At 26.5% G+C, this 22,654-nt stretch overlaps 7 protein-coding genes across 7 annotated transcripts; 3 read left to right on the top strand and 4 right to left on the bottom strand. All coding sequences in view use genetic code 12, as the record gives it.

Annotated features, from left to right (window-relative positions):
* Positions 1 to 1,207: 1,207 nt before the first annotated feature.
* On the top strand, positions 1,208 to 1,951 carry KGF55_002843 (uncharacterized protein; the record flags this gene model as incomplete). Its single annotated transcript, XM_051757571.1, has 1 exon — positions 1,208 to 1,951. The coding sequence occupies one exon, from the start codon at positions 1,208 to 1,210 to the stop codon at positions 1,949 to 1,951; it is 744 nt and encodes a 247-aa protein (XP_051614284.1).
* A 309-nt stretch (positions 1,952 to 2,260) lies between these two features.
* KGF55_002842 (uncharacterized protein) lies at positions 2,261 to 3,370 on the bottom strand (the record flags this gene model as incomplete). The annotated part of the gene is made up of 1 exon (XM_051757570.1): positions 2,261 to 3,370. The coding sequence occupies one exon, from the start codon at positions 3,368 to 3,370 to the stop codon at positions 2,261 to 2,263; it is 1,110 nt and encodes a 369-aa protein (XP_051614283.1).
* A 5,342-nt stretch (positions 3,371 to 8,712) lies between these two features.
* KGF55_002841 (DNA-directed DNA polymerase gamma) lies at positions 8,713 to 12,705 on the bottom strand (the record flags this gene model as incomplete). Its single annotated transcript, XM_051757569.1, has 1 exon — positions 8,713 to 12,705. The coding sequence occupies one exon, from the start codon at positions 12,703 to 12,705 to the stop codon at positions 8,713 to 8,715; it is 3,993 nt and encodes a 1,330-aa protein (XP_051614282.1).
* A 1,121-nt stretch (positions 12,706 to 13,826) lies between these two features.
* Positions 13,827 to 14,870, top strand: KGF55_002840 (uncharacterized protein; the record flags this gene model as incomplete). Its single annotated transcript, XM_051757568.1, has 1 exon — positions 13,827 to 14,870. One exon carries the CDS (start codon positions 13,827 to 13,829, stop codon positions 14,868 to 14,870), a length of 1,044 nt encoding a protein of 347 aa, XP_051614281.1.
* A 348-nt stretch (positions 14,871 to 15,218) lies between these two features.
* On the bottom strand, positions 15,219 to 17,645 carry FGR47 (Fgr47p; the record flags this gene model as incomplete). Its single annotated transcript, XM_051757567.1, has 1 exon — positions 15,219 to 17,645. One exon carries the CDS (start codon positions 17,643 to 17,645, stop codon positions 15,219 to 15,221), a length of 2,427 nt encoding a protein of 808 aa, XP_051614280.1.
* Positions 17,646 to 18,937: 1,292 nt separating this feature from the next.
* Positions 18,938 to 20,392, top strand: KGF55_002838 (uncharacterized protein; the record flags this gene model as incomplete). The annotated part of the gene is made up of 1 exon (XM_051757566.1): positions 18,938 to 20,392. One exon carries the CDS (start codon positions 18,938 to 18,940, stop codon positions 20,390 to 20,392), a length of 1,455 nt encoding a protein of 484 aa, XP_051614279.1.
* Positions 20,393 to 20,660: 268 nt separating this feature from the next.
* On the bottom strand, positions 20,661 to 21,472 carry ANB1 (translation elongation factor eIF-5A; the record flags this gene model as incomplete). Its single annotated transcript, XM_051757565.1, has 2 exons — positions 20,661 to 21,116; positions 21,458 to 21,472. 2 exons carry the CDS (start codon positions 21,470 to 21,472, stop codon positions 20,661 to 20,663), a joined length of 471 nt encoding a protein of 156 aa, XP_051614278.1.
* Between the last annotated feature and the right edge of the window lie 1,182 nt (positions 21,473 to 22,654).

Genomic DNA, 22,654 nt, shown 5'->3' with positions numbered 1-22,654 from the left:
TAATTTCAATTGTTCTATATGGAATTGGTTTTAGTTTGAGCATTTAACATTTGAAAACGCATCTTTGTTGGTCTGAGAAATCGACCATTGATTGTTCTATCGAAGTAGGACAATCAAATCCCTTTCCCATATAAAGAAAAAAGCTCAAAATATGTTATTTGACTAAAGATAACTCAATACATATGTTTGCTCTAATTTTAATTATCTTTCAATAATACACTATGAATTTTAAAAAATTTTGATCGTCAATTGTTTCAAAATCTTACACAAAAAATGATATTAATATACCGTATAAGTAAAATCTAAAACAAATTTATAAACATACTTGATAGTGAAGTCTAGAACCCACGAATTTTAAATTTTCAAAATAAAGCATATAAGATTAAATTCTCAAAATGTTCTTCTGTCTTGTGACTTGAAGAAAATTGAAAACCAACAAATGTAGTCTGCTTTAAAATTTGAAATAGATTCACAATTTTAATGTTTTAATGTCGCATGTAAACTTCTGAGTTTCACCATGATACTGGAACTACTCTACTTGAGCACAAATGAACAGTAAATAAAAAGCAGCTTCACAGTTGTTCAAATTTTGAAATCGATAGACGTGAAATTTTCGAAACAAATTTGTATTGAATTGTAATAAAAACATTATCATGGACCTACTCATAGTAAATTGAGTCCTTTCGGTCGACGGTTGTAGTATTGACGACATGAGCCCTCCTAGCCTTTATGGTTCATTGCACTTGCAAATTAGAATAATTATCTCTACTCAAATTAGAATAAGATGAAAGATAAACAAACAGAAAATAATTCCTAATTAGTTTATTATGCGGCTTCGAGATCTCGATTATTGTGGATTCAAGTTAATACGTAAAGTTGCTGAGACCCTCTGGGTTAGATTTCAGATAAGGAACAAATCTATCATTAACATCAATTCATATTATTATAGTTCGAATCAAGTTTAAGAAGTCTATCTTATAGTGAATCATACTATCGGCAGTACCGTTATATCGATATTGCATGGACCTACAAACCTCAACTTCGGTTTATTACTAAATTTACTTTCCGTATTATTGATCATTAGATCGTTCATCAATTGTAATCGCTTTTATTCATAATTTATTCATTAGTGACGAGTCCTTAGGTAACAACAGGAAAAACATATTTAACTTTATCAACTTTGTCAACTTCATCAATTTCATCAATCATGGCTTATAAAGGAAAACGATCAAATAAAAAATTCAATCCAAAATTCAATAAATCAATTCACAACAATCACAATCAACAAGAATCAGAACTTGAAAGAGAGAAAAGAGAAAAAAAAGAATATAATCAAAAATATGCAGAAGAAGAAATTATAAAAACAGGTATGATATTTTCAGGAAATATAAATTCAGGAGATATAATTTATGTTGAAAAAATCGCTGAACAATTAATCAATGCTTTTTACCAGCATTATATGGAATATAAAAATTTAACTCCAGTTGATTTATTAAATATTTGTGAAAGTTTTTTCATTGGAGATGCATTAATATGGGCTCGATTCGATTTTTTCGCCAAATTTGATGTTCATGATTATTGTCTCAAAGTTGTTGATGCGAAATATTTTGGTAAAGAACCTGATTTTAGTGAAGTCGATATTGAAGCATATAAAGCATATAGCCCTAAGATACTTATTAAGGAATTCTTAGAAAGATTTAAACCAAGACATCACGCTTGTTTAGTAATTGACAAAATTAGAGAAATTAAACAAGGATCATTGAACCTTGATAGATTCAGATTAACATTCTTTGATCATGTTTCACTTATAAGCAATGAGGATTTGGAGCAAGAATGGGTTCGAGAGATGCTTGTGGATGTATTTCAGGAAAATTTAAACTTCGAACATCAATACATAGCATCAACTTTTAAGAGTTTAGAAGATATCAAACATAAATACAAAACTAGGTAAGCCAAGATTAGATTAATCTGAACTTTTCAATCTTCGTCAACTAATAGGCTTGTGAAACTATTCCATTTGCTAACAGAGTTTCCACCAATTCACAAACTTCGAATCCACAAACTTCAAATCCACAAACTTCAAATCCACAAAATTAAAAACTTCAAAAAGACGAAAATCAAAACCTTTAACTGAGTGTACAATTCATCCAGATTTAGGCACGAAATAAGAGAATAAATTTACACTTGTTAATTAATAAAAAAAAAGTATACATGCATATCGTTACTCATTAATCAAATCATTATTTTCTCCAAAACTTCATTAAATCATTATTGGAAAATTATCACCTTTATATTTTTTAATTTCTTGTTCTCTTAATACTAATAATATACAACAAATAATTAACATTTCATCACTAACCCCATTATCATAATTTAAATAATCAAAAATTTTTATAATTCCATGCTTTTTATAACAATTTTGTTCATCATTCGCAGATTTCATTTTTAAATCTTCTTTTGTTAAATTTATATATTGAGCAATTGGTAAATTAATTAATTTTTTACTACTTTGTATAATTTGTTTAATTTCTTTTCTTTTTTGTAATTGAATTAAATTTGATAATTTATTGTTAATTTTTAATTTTCCTTTTGAATCCACCAGTAAATTATGAGTTAATAGATTTTCTTCATCCCTAGAATCCATTAAAAACAAGCTAATTTTAAAATTATTTGAAGTTGTGGTGGTTGATGAATTATTTATAAATATTCTAAAATGATTATTGTTTATTTTAAAATCAATACTTGGATAATTTGAATTATTATTTATTAAATAAATGACTTTGTCTTGTAATTGTGGGAATTTTAGGATGTAATAAGTTAAATGATTTGAAAAAATTTTATAATCAATTTTACAAAAAATTTGTTTTTGTAGCGTTACTGAATTCAAATTAAAAATTTCTAAAAATGATGATGATCCTAGTTTCAAGAAATTTAGTAGCTTATTTGATTTTATTAAAATTGGTAAATTTGGATGCTCAATGGCTGATTCATTTGATTTATATAACATCAAATTTGATTGAATTTTATTTGATGTTATCAATGGAATTTCTTTAAAATATCGAAAATCTTGTATTGTTCTATTATTAAAAATTATGATTTGAGGTGTTATTAATGTATCTTGAGATATTAATGAATTTAAATCATTAAAATTTAAATCTTCATGATTTTGTTCTTCAAATTCTCTTTCGTCATTGTCATAAGCTTCGTCTTCTCCGTGATCTCTCAAATTTCTCAGATTTATATGAGTTATTGAAGTTGTTAAAATTTCATTCGTATTATTACTATCATTTGATCTTATTGGATTTTGTAAAAAATAATCTTTGTTAACTAAAGTACTAACGGTTTCTTGACTTCTTGATCTATGAATCATCAAAAATTTTTACAGCTGTTATGTTTGTTTTAATTTGATTTGCACTTCTGGAGCTTATTAATTTTCACTTCTTGAGATGATTTATTATGTTATATAATAGTTTCAATTATATAGTAAAAGTACCCACAGTCCAGCTGTAAAAGTCTTGTTATTTCAAATATGTGATGATATTAGACCCTTTAAATGGTATCAAAAATCTATCTAAATAAAATCTGAATTATTATTATTATAATTTGATCTCTTGTTACTGTTACTATTAGAACCACATATAAAAAATTTTTGAAAATAATTTTTTTTTTGTTTTAAATTAAATAAAGTTCTTCTTAATTTTAACATTGATCTATATTGTTTAAATTGTGATGATGGATCATTAAACATTTTTGTTATGAATTTGAGTAGTTATGAGTAGAATAAGTTGTTGATCATCATTAGAAAATTGTAATAGTGGGAATTTGTTTGTTATATATTTCATCAACTTGCTTTCTTCAGGGACCTTATTAATATTAATATAATATCCCTTATTTAAATTATAGATGCAAATTCATGCAACAACTTTATTCTAACAATTTTTCACTTTTAGTTGTCACCTTATAAATACTAGTTGCTTGAGGAAAACATGGTCTTTTGTATTTTCTATTTGAGCTTTATTTAAGTTCATAATTAGATTTTTTAGAATCCAGCTGTAAAAGATATGCAAGTTACATTGTAAAATTTTTCGACTCAGTTAGCAAGTCTAAAATGTGGACATGATGAGTAGTTCAAATAATCCCATTGAAGTCTTTAGTTAACTTAGTCTGAATACTAAGTCTTGTAATACTAATGTTGGGGAGTAAAGAAGAAAATTTGTGGTGAAAAGATTTGAGTTTTTGCAGCCAAATTTTGTAAATTTTACAACCGAGTTCAAAACAATCTATACAAAACAGAATTGATACAATGTGCAAACTCACAAAAGTTTGCAACAAAATTATTCATTTTAATAGATTTAAGAATTACCAACCATTATCTCCAAAAGCTCGTCAGATAAAAATGACGACACATACAAAGTAAATTGAGGAGTCCAAGACAAATTCAAAATTTAAATTATAAGCTTTTTCGCTAACTGTAACATGAAGATTTTTCAAACGTTATAGTATAATATTTTTCGACATTAACGTTCAAAGAGGAGCAATTAAATAGATTCAAATTCTGTTATAAATCTTAGCTGGTAAATTTGGAAGTTTACGAAGTTCAATGAAGGTACTATGAAAAAAATCTAACCGTGCTAGTATAATATCATTTGAGCCGTCCCACTCTAACAGTCCAAATAATTAATAATTTTTGTGCTCGCTCGGTTAACTCATCTCATCATAAATAATTGGTACTAAAACGGACTATCTCATTCCAAATTTCTAGCTGGAAATTCGACCTAATTTAGAAATTAAGTCAGTTTGCAGATTAAGTATGTATTAGCAAACCAAATTATTTTCAAAATGAAAACAAAAACAAATGAAAAGTAACTGAATGTTGATAGAGATTTGATAAGAACTAATCTACAATGGTTTGATTAATGATTTTTAGGATTTTTGTAAGTTTTTTGTATATTTGTAAAATTAATTAATTATATATATAGTATAGTAATAGTAAAAGTGTAAAATAAAGCTGGATTGGAAAACAAATTAATAACGATAAAGATTTTAAAATTTCAAAATAAAGAAATTCCCCAATTCCTTTAATTGAAACGTAAATCTAAAAAGCATCATCAAATCATAAAATTTGCCTCCAATAACCAACTAAGTTATTCACTAATATTCTCTAAGTAAAATAAAAAAAACAAGTAATAATGATTAATAAAAAATTAATGATTAAATTTAAAAATATAACTCATAATTTGATAAAAATTTAAATTTCTTCTTCAACGATTGTAGAAAATCCAAAAAAAAAAAATGTAAAAAAAATTCTGATTCATAACTTTGATTGTTGTTGTAGATGATAAAAACTAACTTTCCCCAAAGTAGTTTTTTGTTTGATTGTTTGATTGTTGATATTGTTTGATTTAATTATCAATGGAAAATGTAATATCGAAAATAGTGATTCCCCAATCACTTTAACTTTCAAAAAACAAATTCAGTTGATATTGATAATGATAATAATAATAATAATAATAAAGGTTGTAAACTGTATTCATTTGGTTTGATAATAATATTTATAAAACTCTGAAAATAATAATAATAATAATATGAATAATTTGAATATAAAAACATAATAATAAAACACACACTTATAAAACTAACATTCATCAGAATGTAGTATTTGATATTAAATAAGATAAAAAAAAAACTTGATATTATAGGATTTTGTTGATAAAAAAAATGGATTGGATATCAATGGAATACAAAAAAATTTGAAAACTAAGTAAACATGGTAAAACTCTCTGGAAAAAGAATTGAATGATCAATCATTTCAATCAATCAATCTTTAACCTCTATAACTTGATTTTGAAACCATTTCCTAAACTTAAAATCTTTGATTTGATTTCTTTGATCTAATTTTTTTATGAATTAAAAGACCAATAATTAAAACTGCTGCAACAAAAATTAAACAGAAAACTAAAATAACACCAGCTGGAAACATCTTTTATGTTAATGATTGAATTGATGGTTATTTTTGAATTAGCTTTCCTTTTCTTTGAATTTTAAAACAAAACTTGAAAATAAGAAGAAGAAGAAGAAAAAAAGAAGAGAATAATCTTTAGTATATAAATTGTCGATTATTTATTATTTTATTATTTATTTATTTATTATAAAAATTAAGATGAATAAATTTTAATTGAGTGATTTTTTGAGAATTAGAGTAATTGGTAGTAACTACATGCTTGTATATTAGTACTGTATATAGAGACTAATATTTTTCTATTTGTTGATAAATTACCTCAAATGAATTTGTATGGTACAAAAATAAAGAATTCTATTATATAAAATACATCCATAACTACATACTTTAAGTCAAACTCAAGTTATTATGCTTCAAGTCAGATACATACATAGAGAAATACACAAAATCTTAATAACAGAAACAGATTGAGATGGTTATATAAATTTCGTAAGCCGCTTAATCTCACATTTCATTTCGTACCATATTCTATCCTAGGGCTACTTCCAACGATTATATGTCATAACTCACTAAGTAATTCTTAAATTAAATACTAACTCAATCTTTTATGACAAATTAATCCCTTAGACCATATACCTTCAATTAATCTTGATGTATCCGTGTATAATGGTTCCTTAGTTCACTATTGTAAATGCATGAAAAATAAAAATAAATTAATATCTCCGATATTCAACCAATTAAATCTCATTGAAATGACAAAAAAAAAAAAAGATCCAGGTTAATTAATAATCCAAAAAAAGGGCTTTAATTTTCAGTGTAGATCATCGAATTTGTCTAATTTTTATTATCTTACGTACGTAAGTAGAGAGGATACATCCTTGAAGAAATTTTGATCCGAATTGAACCATACTGTAGCATGAAAATGAGGGTCATAATATGAAGTTAAGTGTAAGATTTTCCTCTTAGTTGAACCCAAAAATCTCAAACATATTTTAAATCCGATCAGCCATTCCAACTAAAATCAAAAGTTACATAAATTAAGTTACTGAAACAATAATACGGTATTATGCAAATATAATAGTGATACAAATTTGACACAGTTATTTAGGTAACTGAAGTGAAAAAAGTTTTATATCAACGGCTATTACGGACTAATAAAACAAAAGTTTCAAACAAAAAAAAAAAAAAAGGACGTTTTGTGGAACCATTCGGTACGAAATCTAGTGACATATATCAGTTCGGAAAAATTTCTATAAAATATTTGGAGGATCAAAAAACGATAGAACGTCTGGGTCAGATTTTTAATAATAATTTGAGACAAAATTTGATTAAGCTTAGTAAGAATTTAATGGTCTCTATTTAGCAGTGAGTAAATCCAAATCTTTGATTTTGAATACTCTCGATAATTTTAAAAATTGTCATGAACTAAGTCTGTGATCATGAGTACTTAACTCTAAGAAAGTAGCTATTGATTTTTCCTAAGAATATTTCCTGATTTAATTGTTTACCAAAGTCCAAATCAAGTATCTTCAATCAAATATATATCTTCAGGGTACATAAATCAAATATTCAAACCATATCGAAGATCTATAGTCTACTTATTAATTTTAAATTGGTTGTAATCAAAATTCATCGGTTATAAAATTGAAAAGAAAATGTATTAGGCCAAAGACCGGAAAAATTTAAGTTTGATTGAAATCGGTTGACAAAAATAATTAGATAATAATCAAGTGCTTAATACCATATATTAACGAGATTTAGAATTCTGTAGCCTAGCATCTAGTAACAATTTTTGTACCTGAAGATTAAACTCCGGTCAAACTTCATTCAGTTATTACTTATTCCCTTTTTCAAACAACTTATTTAAAAGCATTGAAAGAATCTCTAAACATTTATACATTATTTGCCTCACGTGATAAGATTTCAACTTATCAAAATGAAAAATAGCTTCCCAAAACCGTTAAATTTACAAATTACAGCAAATTTATTCATACAAATACCTTTCAAAATTACTTGAATAATAAGTTAATGTTGTCCTCATTGTACTTTTATCAAGTTTGAAAATTTATGTTTGACTGGGACAAAAATTGTAAATTCGCTGCTTTTTTGGATGCAGAAACGAAATGAAAATGAATGAAATACGAAATAAAAATTAAGAAAGCCGATAAACACATTTTTTATGGATTCAAAAACATGCGATGACTTTGTATCTTACTCAAAGTAGTCATTATGGTTCGCAAACAGGAAAGGCTCATCGATTGACGAAGTGAAATCTTTTCAAATATATTTAAGAAGTTCGTAAAGTTCGCAAAAGATCAAAAAATCTATACATAAAAGTTCATTTAAAAAATTAGAATTTGAAAATATTCATTGAATTATCTAATCTAAATCCTATACAACAAAGAGTTACTTAGCGTAACCTTTGATAAAGTTTTCTATCCATATTTTAAGTTTTAAAAAAACATTCACTCTAGCACTTCAAGATATGTAAGTTTTGTAGTTATATTAACACAAACAATTGAAAATTGAGCTCTGAATGATCTATCGAAGTAACAGCAATACTAATGAATGTTTGAAATTTTTAATAAATCTTAGGATTAGTGATAATCAGATTATTGAACATGATGGTATTTCCAAAAACTTGTTAAAAAAAAAAAAAAAAATTGGTCTATAATTATCTATGATTCATAGCGTCATTAAAAACATATTTTTTTCATAAGTGTAACAAGGTATGGTAAAGTGAGTTAAATTCATCAATTCATTAATTCATTGGAATCTCTCATGAGATGGTTATGCCGTCGTCGTCGTCGTCGTCGTTTTGTTGTAGTAGTTGTTATCGTATCTAATTTAATAATGTCTATGAAAGATGGATATGATGATTGATTTGAATTAGGATAAACCATTAATTTATCTAATTCTGGTATTGATGGTGGAAACAACCGCTGTAAAGTTTGACTAAATTGTATTAAATTAACAACATCCTGCCTAGCAACAGTAGTATAATGACGATTTTGATGATGACTATGGTTTGAATTATATCTTAATTCATTTTGATATAATCTTGAATTTGGAGGTTCTCGATATAATAATGTCTTTTTCATTGATGATGAAGGAGGAGCAGATGATGGATGAGTTGTTGATGATGATGAAGAAGAAGAAGATTGTGATTGTGATGATGATGGTTGTGGTTGTGAAACAGGAGGTGGTGGAGGTTGTAATATTTCAAAATCAGTAGTAACATAAGTTGAATCTGTAGCAGTAGAAGCTGATAAATCTTTTACAATTGTATTTGCTTTAACTTCATCAATTGTTGGTTTTTTAACAGAAACAGTTTTCTTTTTCTTTTTATATTCCACTAAAGGTTTAGTTTCTAAATCATAATCCTTAACTTTTGATTTCTTAACTCTAGATGAAGTAGAAGATGATGAAGATTTTGATTTAAATTTTTTATCATTTCTAATTTCTTCTTTTATAATATCATCTTCATTATTTTTTTGAATAGTTTTTAAATAATTTTTTAAATTAATTTTCCATTCATCTTTATTTATTGAAGTTTGTAATTTAATTTTAGCAACTTTTGAATTATTATTTAAACCTTTATTTAAATTATAAATTATTGGTTTTCTTTGTTTATATTTTGTTGTTCTTAAAGTTAATTTTTTTGGGTTACAATTTAAAATTTCTCCATTTTCTGTTTTTCTTAATAATTCATGAATATTTAATGATTCACCTGATGGTATTGCAGTTGGATGAGAAGGAGTTATACAATCTAAAGTAACTTCTTTTCTTAAAATTTTATCAATATCAACTTCTGAAAAAAATGCACAAGATTGTGGTAATTCTTTTATACCTAATTGTTCACAAAACATTGCTCTTGTCCAAAGATTACTTATTTGTAATAATAAACATGCTAAATATTTATCTTTTTCTTTTACTAAATATCTTAATTCATCATGTACAGTTATTGATAATCTTGCATCAATATTATATTTTTCAATTAAATATTCCATTGATATAATTAAAAGATGTAAATAATCAACTCCTGAACTTTGTATAGTCCAATTTATTCTACTTGTCATATAAGTATTTTTATTTAAATTTTTTGCATTAAGAGCATCTGTTATTGAAGCACCTAATACTGGAGTTTTGGGTTCAGATTCTTTTGCTATTGATTCTAATGCATTAAAAATTATTGATTCACTACCACCATAATACATTCTTGGAGATCCCTTTAAAGATTTTGAAATTTGAATGTTTCCCTTTGTTTTTTCATATAATGTTTTTGCAATTTTATTAGCTTCATCATCTGATAAATTAGGATTACATTGTTTTAATAAAGTTGTTGCAAATTTTACACCTGCTCCATAAATTCTACCATAATTAAAAACTTTTGCATCATTTCTTGAAATATTTAAAATTTGTGCTGTTTTGGAATGTAAATCTGTTTTTTGAGATTTTTCACCTTCTAATGTCATCCAACCTAATGCTGATCCTCCATGAATTTCAAACATTGAATCTCCAACTAATGATGCTATCCATAATTCTTCTGAATCAACATCTGCTCCAATAAAACAATACCCCTCGGGGGCTTCAATTAATGATTTTAATTCTGATCCAATTCTATTCTTTTTCGCATTTGAAGCAGTTAACCAAGTTGATTCAGTAGCTCTTCTTGTTATAGTACCCATTGAAGCTAAATTGGGGATAATAATACCAACATCTTTATGATTTTGAGCTTCTTTTTTAGTATCAAAAAATTTATTCTTTTTTTCATCATTATATACAATAAATTGATCCAAAATTCTATTTCTATTACCCATCCAATAGGATGCTTCATTATTTAATTTTAAAATTTTTTGTGCATATTCATATTCTGAAGTTAATGTTGAATCTTCAAAATATCTTAAATAATTTTTTGATAACACTATGGTACATCTTTTATTTGGTCCATCTGGATGTGGTACTTTAAATAAAACATATGATTTACCTTTTTCATTTAAAAGATCATGATACAACTCAATTTCTTCAGGAGTTAATTTTGCTTGTCTATAATTCCTATTTTTTAAATCTTCTATAGTTTCTTCTTTATATGGAACTTTAAAACACCAACCTTCTGAATTTGTCCAAAATAATGGATAACCTTCCCATTTTAATTTTAATAATAATGGTGTAATTCTTGATTTTAATGTTAAATTCATTTCAGTTCCAGCTGGTGATATTGAACCCCATAATTCTCTATACCATTCAGGATAACCAGTTAAATAAGCACTATTTTTATATGGAGTACCATCTTTTCTATATCTACCTTCTTTTAAGGTCCAATTTAATTGATTTAACCAAGGATCTTTTTTATATTTTGTTGGGACTTTTTTATCTTTTATAGTTTCAATTAAATCATTAGCTAATTTTTCTAATGTATCAGTAACATCAGTTCTATTTTTTTCATAACAGGATTCAGCTGATTCAATATATTTTTCCCATTTTTTTGTTGTTGGTAATATTAATGAACCAAGATGTTTTAAAGCAGCAAATGATACAGGATGTGGGATTTTTGTAAAAAATTCAGGAAATAAATGTTGAGTAACTTTATAAGTAGCATCAACATCTTTTGCACAATAAGTCATTAACATTTGAAAATTTTCAATTATTAATTTTGGATCTTCAGAAGCAAAATATTCTCTATCAGATTTATCTAATTCAATATTACAATGAAATTTAGCAACATTAGCTAAAGAATTTGGTGAACCAGTTAATAACCAAGGATCTTCTTCAATTGAGATTTCATTTGAGGCATTTTGAATGACCATATCATCATCATTTATTATTTCTTCACTAGCTTTCTTTGATTTATTAAATTTTTGCCACATTGGTCTTTGTCTTGAACATATACCACTAGTTGCAACATGTAATGACATTCCATCTAAATAAAAAGCTTTAGATGGTTTTAAATTATATTCTTCTAAAATTCTAGCTCTATCATAACTTATATTATATCCAATAATTAATTTTGGTTGTTTTGAACAATTCATTGGTATTAGATGATTCCAATCTTTTTTTTTTCTACTTTTATTTTTTATATCAATTAAAGTTGGTGAAACCCATCCATACCATGCTTTTGATGATGCACAAGTTGCCATTATTGGGAATTTTGTAATTTTATATAATACTTCAACATCAAATACTAATTCATCTTCTAATGGGAATGGAACAGTTTCTGGTTTTTTACCTTCTTCATATCTTGTCCAACCAGATTGAAAACTCCATTCTTTAGGTTGTTCTGGTAGCTTGTTATTTTTATCTAAAAATGTTTTAGCCATTGATAAATAAGGTTCTGAAGATTTTTGTCCTAATTTATAAAAATGTTCATCTAATGATTTACCAACTAAATCAGGTAAATGATTTATATTTATTGGTTCAGTAATTTGAGTTTTTTTACCTAATAATTCATTATCTTTTAAATGTTTTTTAGAAATTTCAATTAAATCGGGATGTTTTGGTTTTAAATAATCAGTAGTTTTTGATGATGGAAAAACTTTATTATGTAATTGATTTGATAAATATTGAATACCAACTTGATTGATTCTGGGTTCTTCGTTGAATTGTTCTTGTAGTAGTGAATGTGATGGTGTTTGTGTATGTGGTTGCTGTTGTGATGGTTGATGCTGTAGTAATCTATATGATTTATGATATGACCTTCGAGGTAGATATGATTTTATAATTGACTTTTTAGGTAGTCGATTAATCATGATTTGGGTTATGTGATTGTTTGTATGTCAAGTGATAGCTATATTGTCATTGGAATGCTACTATGTATTGGATCTTTGAATTGATTAGTTTGATTGTTTGTTGATATGGGTCTGATGATAAGATAATACTTCTAATCAAAGTGGTTGTAAAAATAGATTGATAGAGACAAAACAAAGAGAGAGAAAGAAAAGAAAGATCTTAGATCGGAATATGGTAGCCTTCATTTGTTTACAATTTAAACTTATATAAGAACAACAACAACAATTTTAAAAATCCACCAGAAGCAAAACAAAACATTTTAAGGTTACGTGACTTCACTAAAATAGAGAAGAAAATCAAAAAAGAAGTTTGAATTCAATGACATCTGTTTTGAAGTATAACTCGAGTTTAAAGTATTGTCTTACTTTTTTTGGTCATAATAAAAACATTGAAAAAAACCACAGTTGTTTCCTTTTTAGTAAAAAAAAATAATAAAATGGCTAAAACACATCAAAACTATGAAATCACAACAAATTTGTTGAATTTGTAGGAAATTTATGGGGAAAACGTTGGGAGAGATAGAATCTCAAAGATCGGCCGGCTCATTGGGTTTTTTCGATCAATTTTTATTCTACCTAAAAGAAGTTTAATTCGAATATTCGTAGTAAAGTAATGATATAGCAATTAAGTAGCTGCAAAAAAACTTTAAAGAGTTAATTATTAACAAGATGTATACTAAGATAAGACTACAAGATAGGACCAAGACGAATTAATCTTCCTGAAAAGCTGGACACTCTTAGGCATTAGTTGGTCTTGTAACCACGTAAGAACTTCTTAACTACTACATACTTGTAATATACTCTTCATCTTAGATGTAATGGATATTTTTTTACTTCCTCTTTTGCTATGCTACTATTTCTAATACAAATTTCAAAGTCAAAACAAATCAGAACAGAAAAAAAAATCAAAAGCAAAACATTTAAAAAAAAAAAACCTTCCTTCATTTTCTTTTTTACAATCAATTAGAATAGAAGAGTCAATTCAATTTGAACAAACCCATAGAATCGTATCAATTGAGTTAACAGTTTAAAATTCAAACCAATAACAATATTCAATTTCCATTCAAAAAGAAGAAGAAAGAATGTCAGAATTTTCAAAATTTAAAAAGGGAGATTTAGTTGGTGTTTTAAAAAAAGTTGGAGTTCGTGTAAATTCAAAAGATAATAAAAAGACATTAATTGAAAAAGTTGAATTATATGTTTCAACTAATCCAAGTTTAAAAACTAGTGTTTTAAAATTTTTAAATGATACTAGTTCTTCAAGTCAAGCTGATGAAGAAGAAATTACTGTAATTGAAGGTGAAGGAGCAGCAGATGAAGAGGAAGATAGTGATGAAGATGATGAAGATGATGATGATGATGAAGAAGATGATGAACTTATTATTGAAGAAGAAGAATTAATTGAAGAAGATGAAGAAGAAGATAAAGATTATCAAGCTCCTCCTCCATTAAATTTAAAAGAATATATTTTAGATCCAATAATTGCAAAAAGTGAAGATGCAATTGATAAATTTTATGAATTTACTGATTCAATTGGTATAACATATTTAGAAACAAGTGAAAAATTAAGAGATCAATTATCTTCAACAGTTACATTAAATTTTTTAGAATTAATTTTTGAATTTTTAATTTATTTATATAGTTTTACTGAAATTGTTCCATTAAATAAGAATAAATTAATTCATCAATTTTTTCATGATAATTTACCTTGGTTACAAGATTCAAATTTCCCAACTATTGAAATTTCAGGATTATTTGAATATAAATCAATTGTAATTGGAATATTTTGGATTATATTTGCAATAATTTTCCCATCAATAATATCATATTTTATAAATTTTACTTCAAGAGTTATTGAAATTGAAGATGATGAATATTTATTTAGAATTTATTCATTTGATCCTTTTATTTTTGCTATATCAAAAATTTTAATTTATTATTTTATTGGTCAAAGTAATCTTTTGGAATTTTCAAATCAAATTAATTGGTTTTCTGGTTTAAAAAATAATTTATTAATTAATTTAGGATTGTATCATACTTTTGCTTCAACTTTAGGTACTTTACCTTATATTTTGGGTGGTGTAAATGTTTTAATTGCTTTATATTCACAATTTGAAGAATATTAATCCACTCCAAAACCTTGATTCAAATCAAGAGGTAAAAATCAAATAATTCTTTTGTCTTTTGGTTTAACTCAAGAGAAGAAGTAAAAGAGTATTATCAGTACCACCACCTACACACTACAAATTACAAATCAAGACAATTACATACATCAATTGTCTGATCAGAAAAAATCTTACAACGAATCCAAACTGTTTTTTATCTTAATTGTTTTAACACCTTTTTCTTTTTTTTAGTTTGTTGAAATTTTGTATTATTATTTAATATTAAAGAATAAAAATTTAACTAGTTCCTTTTAAGTAATTTATCTTATCTTAAGTAAGGCTGAACACTCTTGCAAGTGCTGCTTGTCTCTACTTTATTGGCCATTTAGTTTTTATACCCATTAATTCTAAATCATTCATCATTTCATTTGTACTTGCCATTTGTGGTCCAATAAATTGTTTATTTATTTTAGCTAATAATGCAGCTTCTGAATATTTTGTTTCTAGACTATTATCCTTGTTGAATCTATCATTAAAATTAATTGTATTAGCTGCAGTGATATTAGATGATCCATTTCTATCTGATCCACTTGCTGTTCCACCATTATTTTGTTGAGTCGAAGTTTGTGGTGGATTTGCAGCTCTTCTACCTCTTCTTTTTGGAGTTGGTTTTTCATTAATATTTACTGTTTTGGAATTTTTATCACTTACATTTGTATCTGAACCAGAAGTCATCATTTTATCATATATTGAATTTGCAAATATTGCATGTTTTCTTGAATTTTTTAAATTTGATGAACCCAGTAAAGTTGATCCAGGTTTTAAATTTTTTGGTAAATCATTTGTTATTATATCAAATTCTTCTTTACTTATTAATGGCATAAAATCATGAACTATTGGATTTTTTGAATCTGATGATATATTTAATAATTCAGTTATTAATTTATTGTTGTTATTCAACTCAGATTGATTATTTAGGTCTAGATCCAATAGTTCATTATCATTTGCTATACCATTAAATAATCTTGATGATTCTTTACTAGTAATATCAAATATACTTGATTCTTCTTCATCTCCTTCTTCACCATCATTTCCTTTTTCTTCTAATAATTCTTTAAACAAATCCCGTTGATATTCAAAAAAATTCTTCAATTTCTCCAATTTATTTAAAAATAAAGAATTTAATTGTTTATAAATATTATTTGAATCTTCATAAAATAATAAAGAATTTTTTAATAATTCATATTTTTCAAAAATTTTTAATTTTACTAATTCATAATCTCTTTTAATTTCAAAATTTTTATTTAATTCCAGTAGCTCTGAATCATTAATTTTTGAATTTATAAATTTTATCTTACTGCTTTTTAAATTTTTTAATCTTTCTAATAATTGATATTTTTGAAATTTGTATATTTCTGATTTATTTTCTTCTTCATATTCTTCAAGATTTTCTAATTGTGATCTTAAATTTTTTCTTCTTCTTTCTTTAAATGATCCTGTTGCATTTGCAACATCTTTTGTTTGTGATAGTACTTTTGTTCTATCTATTCTTTTAAATGAATAATCAACATGACGTGGATATGAATAAATATTTTTATATAAATTTTGAGTTGGAATTTTACCTGATGAAGAAGTTGATTTAACATTACTTATTGTTCTATTAATTTTTTCAAATTTTGGATCTCTATATATTTGATCTTGTTTTTCCAAAGGCCATTGTGATTTATAAGGATCTTCATAAATTTTAGTATCAATATTTTGATAATATTTCATTCTATCATCTAATTTTTGTTGCTTTGTTGAATCATCAGTTTCATCACCACTTAATAAAATTTCTTCATTTCTTCTATTGTTTGCTTCCCATTTTTTACTCATTGCTTCAAATATATCTATTGTTAATCCTTCTTCTATAGCTTCTTTTCTTAAATCAAATAATGAACCTGCTGCACTTGCTATAACCATATCAACTCTTGGAATTTCTTCATTTGCTTCTATAAATGATGCAAATACTTCTTCTGGAACTAATGCTGATTTATCTGCTATTAATGGATATTGCATATAATGTTTTGGTGGGAAAGGTAATGGTGGTGCTTGAACATATAATTTTCTAGATTGTTTTGTACTTTTTGGTTTTTTTGGTAAAAGGGATAAATTGTTTGGTGGTTCATCGCTGACTGGTGTTTCTGAATTATAATCAGTATCTTCTTCTCTTTCCTTTTCAAATTCATCATCATCATCATCAAAAGCTTCATAATCATCGTCGTCTTCATCTTCTTCATCTTCGTCTTCATCAAAATCCTCATCATTAATTAATCTTCCCGATTCGCTTCGTTTATATCCAAGCTTTTTTCGAAATGAAGCTATTGAAAATGGTAATTTATCTAAATCAATAATTGGAGGAGGTGGATAAATAAAAGGAATCATTATACCACCTTTTTCATCATCACTTAATTCTTCATTATCTGATTGAATTGGTTGGATTGGAGGAATTGGTGGAGGAAATTTTTCAATTATTCCTTGTATTTGATTTTGTATATTTTTGTCACTTAAATCTGTTGTTATATCTGTGAAAAAATCAGAAGTTATTGATGGAGGATGAATTATTGGTATTATATTTGGAGGAACTGAATTTAATAATGTTGAAGTTTTTTCATTGATTGTTGTTGGTTTTTTTGGTATAGTTGATGTTATTGATAGTCTCCTTTTCTTTGTAGGTGGATTGAATATTTCCGCTAGTTGTTCTCTTGTTGGTATTTCATTAGGTCTTTTGAATGTTGATATATTTGAATGATCCATTTTTTAATTTTATAATTTGGCTGCAACGAGAAAAATTGAGGGAATATATTGGAATAAATCTTGATGGCTAGCGTTGAATGGATGTATAATCAGTTTGTAAATGCAATGTAAAGGTTGGATGGTTAAATGAAGATATTTGATCCCTGAGTTCGTGATATAATGGTAATATGATTTTAACAATCCAAATGATAAACTTGTTGCCAAAAAAAGTGAAACAAAAAATTCGTTAGAAAAAAAAAATTAAAAAATTTGATTTTATTTTCTCTTTATAGATTAAACTTCGTCTATATTGATATAAGAAATTGTAAAAGTAGAGTAAATACATTAAGTTTAGGGTCATAAGCTCAGCAATTAATTGACAGGGCTATTGAATTGAAGCTAAGTTTAAAAAATACCCTCAAACTCATTTGTAATTGGGGTGGAAATAAAGAACTCGACTAAACATATCCGCATTAATTTGTCTGATCTTATATATATTGGGCGTCCACCAAAAAAAAATCTCAATACGAACAAATCATTTGAGATGTGCCAGCCAGGTATTTTCAAGATATCATAGTATAAACCTACAACTTTAATCACTTTCAAATGTACACTAAAGAACATACGATATTAAATATAGTTGCAAAACATAATCAGTAGCAAATATACAAACATTGTTTTTGTGTGACATTTGTATTAATCAATATGTTTAGTTAAGATAGGAGTAACTACAATCCATTTGCTTGAATGTGGTAGTTGTAGTCAATCAATTCAATGGATTAGAGGTGCTAAGTATTCAGTCCCCTGCAGCCGTGTCGAACTTCCAATTGGAGTTGGATTGAGTACAAAAAACCCTATAGATAATACATTAATACCTATTGCGAGACTTTTAAATTATTGAAATTAAAAATCTAAGATTTCTCATATAATCTAACTTCTAAATCGGTATCACCATATTTATATCTTGGCTGATAATCCAATGTCATGATTGTTCATTCTTTGTATTTTATTCCACAACTCTAGTAAAAATTCATGTTGTAATATAATTTTCATTGTTTATTTTCTAGTTATTACAAGTACTTAACCTTACTCCTAATAAAAAATCAAATTTCAAAATTCCATAAAAAAAAAATTAAAGTCGAAAAAATTAATGAAATTAAAAACAACAACAAATTCAACAACATTAATATACAATTCATTCAATTAAATTCACGACATTAATCTATCTTACAAACGTATCACTATCAATTTTAATACTGAACAATCGATTTAACAACTCGAAACAACTGATCAATACACGTCACGTTTCAAAAATGGCTCCAAAATCATCAACTTCATCAGGGCCATATAAAGACAAAGAAAAAGTTTATTCAAAAATGGCAAGTTATCCATGGTGGCCAGGATTTATAACACCAGAAGAATATATTCCAAAACAAGTTAAAAAATCAAAAAAGAAAAATACACCATATTGTGTTATATTTATACCTGATGGTGATTTTTATTGGGCAACAGAAAAAGGTTTAAAAAAATTTAAAGATGGTCCACCACCAACAACTACAAATACAAGTTCCAAAAAGTCAAATAAAAATAATAAAGTGAATAATAATTCAAATAATCTTGAAGATTTTAAAGATTTAAAATTTTTAAAAAAAAGATTAAGACCTAAAACTAGTAATGCTGATATTTCTGAAGCTAATGTTGCTGCAGAAAATTTAAATTTTGATGAATTTATTAAAATATTTCAATCTGGTGATGATGATAATGAATTGGATGCAGTGAATGAACCACCCGCTGGTGAAGCACCTGTTGAAGAAGAAAATAATGAGGAGGAAGAAAAAGGAGAAGAAGATGGAAATGAACAAGATGGAGAAAATGATGAAAACGATGATAAAGAAGAAGATACAAAACTTACTTCGAGAGCAACTAGATCAAGAAGGCAATCACCTTCAAAAACTACTACATCTACTAAAGCAACACCCACACAATCTAAACGAAAATCACCGACGAATATAGAAAAAATCAGTAAGAAACCTAAATTAGAAGAAATAGAATCAAAATCAGTTGATGAAGAAACAGCTCAACCAGCTACAAAAGAAGAAGATAAATATCAACAATTATATTTTTGTAGAATTAAGCTACAACGTTCATTAATTCAAAGAACTTCCCCCACAGATTCTTCAACAAAAAAGGAATCTTCACCCACAGCAGATGAATTATCAATGGCAAGATTAATATTACATAGATTAACTAATTTTCCCGTAACAAAAGAATTATTAAAATCAACAAAAATTCATAAAGTTTTAAAAGCAATTATAAAAGATCCAACATTAGAATTACCTGAGAGTTTTAAATTACATGAAAGATCAAGAGAAATATTACAGTCTTGGGATCCAATTATACGAGATTTATTATCGGAAAAGGGAGATTCAAATGATTCAAATGGTCAAGAAAATAATAATAATGGGAAGACGGAAAAAAATTCAAAACTTTTATCTATAAAAAATAATAATGGGGCTAATGGTGCTAATGATGAAAGTGAATTTAGTGGAGTTGAACAATCTTTACATGATATTGATGATGAAGATGGTAACAAAGAAGAATCTGATGAAAAATCTGATGAAAAATTAAAAAAAGATTCTAATGATGAACCAAAAGTGGAAAACTCGAAAGAAAGAGAGGTTGGAGATGACAATGAAGCAACCAAAGAAAATGAGAAAAATGAAGAAGAAGAACCAGCTAAAGAGGAAGAGAAATCAAAAGTTGAGTAGTCGATTTGCTTAAACGGGTTATTAACTTTGTAAATGATTTGTTAACTTGAAAAAGTTATCAATATATACTTATTGTATACTGTATTATTATTACTTAATTAATGAAATTTATCAATTAAATTCCATTTTCTACAAATCTTATTCTAATATAATCTTTTGTAACAAAACAAAAAAAGACTAGTTATTATATTATAATTTAAATATGTAAAAACCTAAAACTAATATACATCCATATTATATTATTTTCAATAGACATTTTAATTAGATCTTAAGCTTTTGGAGCATCTTTGAATGAAATAGCAGCTTCTTCACCCATAGCACTAATAATTGAAATAATTAAATCTTTACCTTCATCAAATTCAGATTGAATTTTATCACCTAATTCACCATCTGGAACTTTAACATCATCTTTAGTATCACCATCTGGAGTCATTAATGATAAAAATCCATCATCAATATCTAATAATTGATATTCTTGTCTTCTAACATTTGGAACTTCCATATTATGAGTTGATGGTGATAAATCTTCTAATTTTTTACCAGTGAAAATATCAATAGCAACTAAATGAACTTTAGCATGACCATGTTTACCAGTTTTAGAAGTTGACATATCAACAATTTTACATGGTCTACCTTTAATAACAACATGTCCATTTTTTCTTAATGCGGAACATTGCATTGGAAAAGTTAAGGCAGCACCAGCATCAGCTGTTTCGAAAGTATGCTAATAAGGAGTTAGTAATTTGATTTATTAAATGTTTCATTGCAAATCTTGGGGTTTTGATCTCGTGATGCTTAATTCGATGAATCGTTGATGCACCATGAAAATAGTTTCTTGAATATATCTCTGGCATTCAAGCTGTAACGTGTAACTCCTTGAGAGTGGACGTGATTCATTATTAATCATAAGTTGTAAAGTTCGTGAAGTTATTATAATTCAGCAACGGAATTGGTTTTCAATTGACATGATTTAATATTGAATTTACCCCATGATATCTTTCTCTTTAAACATCATCGTATCACCCCCACTTGCTTAATAATGACCCATCAGTGACAAAAACATACATCTTCTTCAGCCATATTGTTTAATCAATATCTAATTTAAAAGTTTAATGTAGAAATGGAAGAAAAAAAAAAAAATTTAAAATTAGTTTTATTAAGATTTTTAAAAAGTGGTGAAGAATTCTATCTCTTTTGAAAAATTTTTTCTTTTCTTTAGTGTAGTAGTAGAGATGTCGTTGACGATTTTTTTGTGTCGTTTTTCTAATTGAATATGGAGTTAATGTATTGTTGTATGGATGTTAGATCAGATCAGATCCTAATAGATTTTAGTGATACGTTGTTAAGTTCATCAAACTATTAGATAGACTAAGTTCTATAGAGAGCATGTGTCTATTGAGATAGTTGTATATTGATCAATAGGAGAGTGATTTAGTTTTATGTCGTAAACTACAGCTTGGCTTGATGAATTGGCAACAATTCGCCTCATTTTTTGCAATGAAAAAAACTAAAGTTAGCTGCAAATTATTGTACATATTTATATTCAAATCAATCACCAAACTTAATAAAAGTTCATCAGATAGCATAAATACAAGCAGAATAGCTATATTTAAATAGTTAAGTTACTTTTCAACTAATTTTGGTGCTCAATTACTTAAGTGATACATGGTTAATCTCGTTAGGTTTTCACTTCTCTACAATTCCTATGGGATCGAAGCTTACCTTCCAAAGCAAAATAGAACATTGGTGAAAAACTATTACATTAACGGTGGTTTAGTTTTAAAAATGATGTAAATTTTAACCATTATTTGTAAATCTGGTGATGTTATGATTTAATGTATATTACAACGCCGGAGTTATGATTCGGTGTTTGATCACTTTATCACAAATACTTCATAAACCTTTTGTCAGCCTCGAATTCAAGATTTAATTAACGCTTGATCTAACAATTGATCTAACAATTGATCTAATCTACTTATCGTTCCTTCTAATTTTTCACAACTTCCACCTCTTTAACAGAGAACTTTTGAATCGTGGGGTATAAATACATATGAGTTTTCCCAACCAACAACTAAAACAGAAGAATAGACTTGATTACCTTTGGTTTACCTCCACTCCACAAGAGTTTACTTTTCTTGATTAGTCTTCGGTTTTATCAATTGTCCCACTCAATTTTTTTGACAAGGCTGAAGGAAGTATTAACTGTTACATTTCCACCAATTCAGCTAAGTAAGAATACGAAATACTCGTCGTTTCGTAAAT

Source organism: Candida pseudojiufengensis (genome assembly GCF_024610245.1).
Source record: "Candida pseudojiufengensis strain CBS 10847 chromosome Unknown scaffold4, whole genome shotgun sequence".
Classification (NCBI taxonomy): Eukaryota; Fungi; Ascomycota; class Pichiomycetes; order Serinales; family Debaryomycetaceae; genus Lodderomyces; species Lodderomyces pseudojiufengensis.
This window is presented reverse-complemented; position numbering and strand designations above follow the sequence as displayed.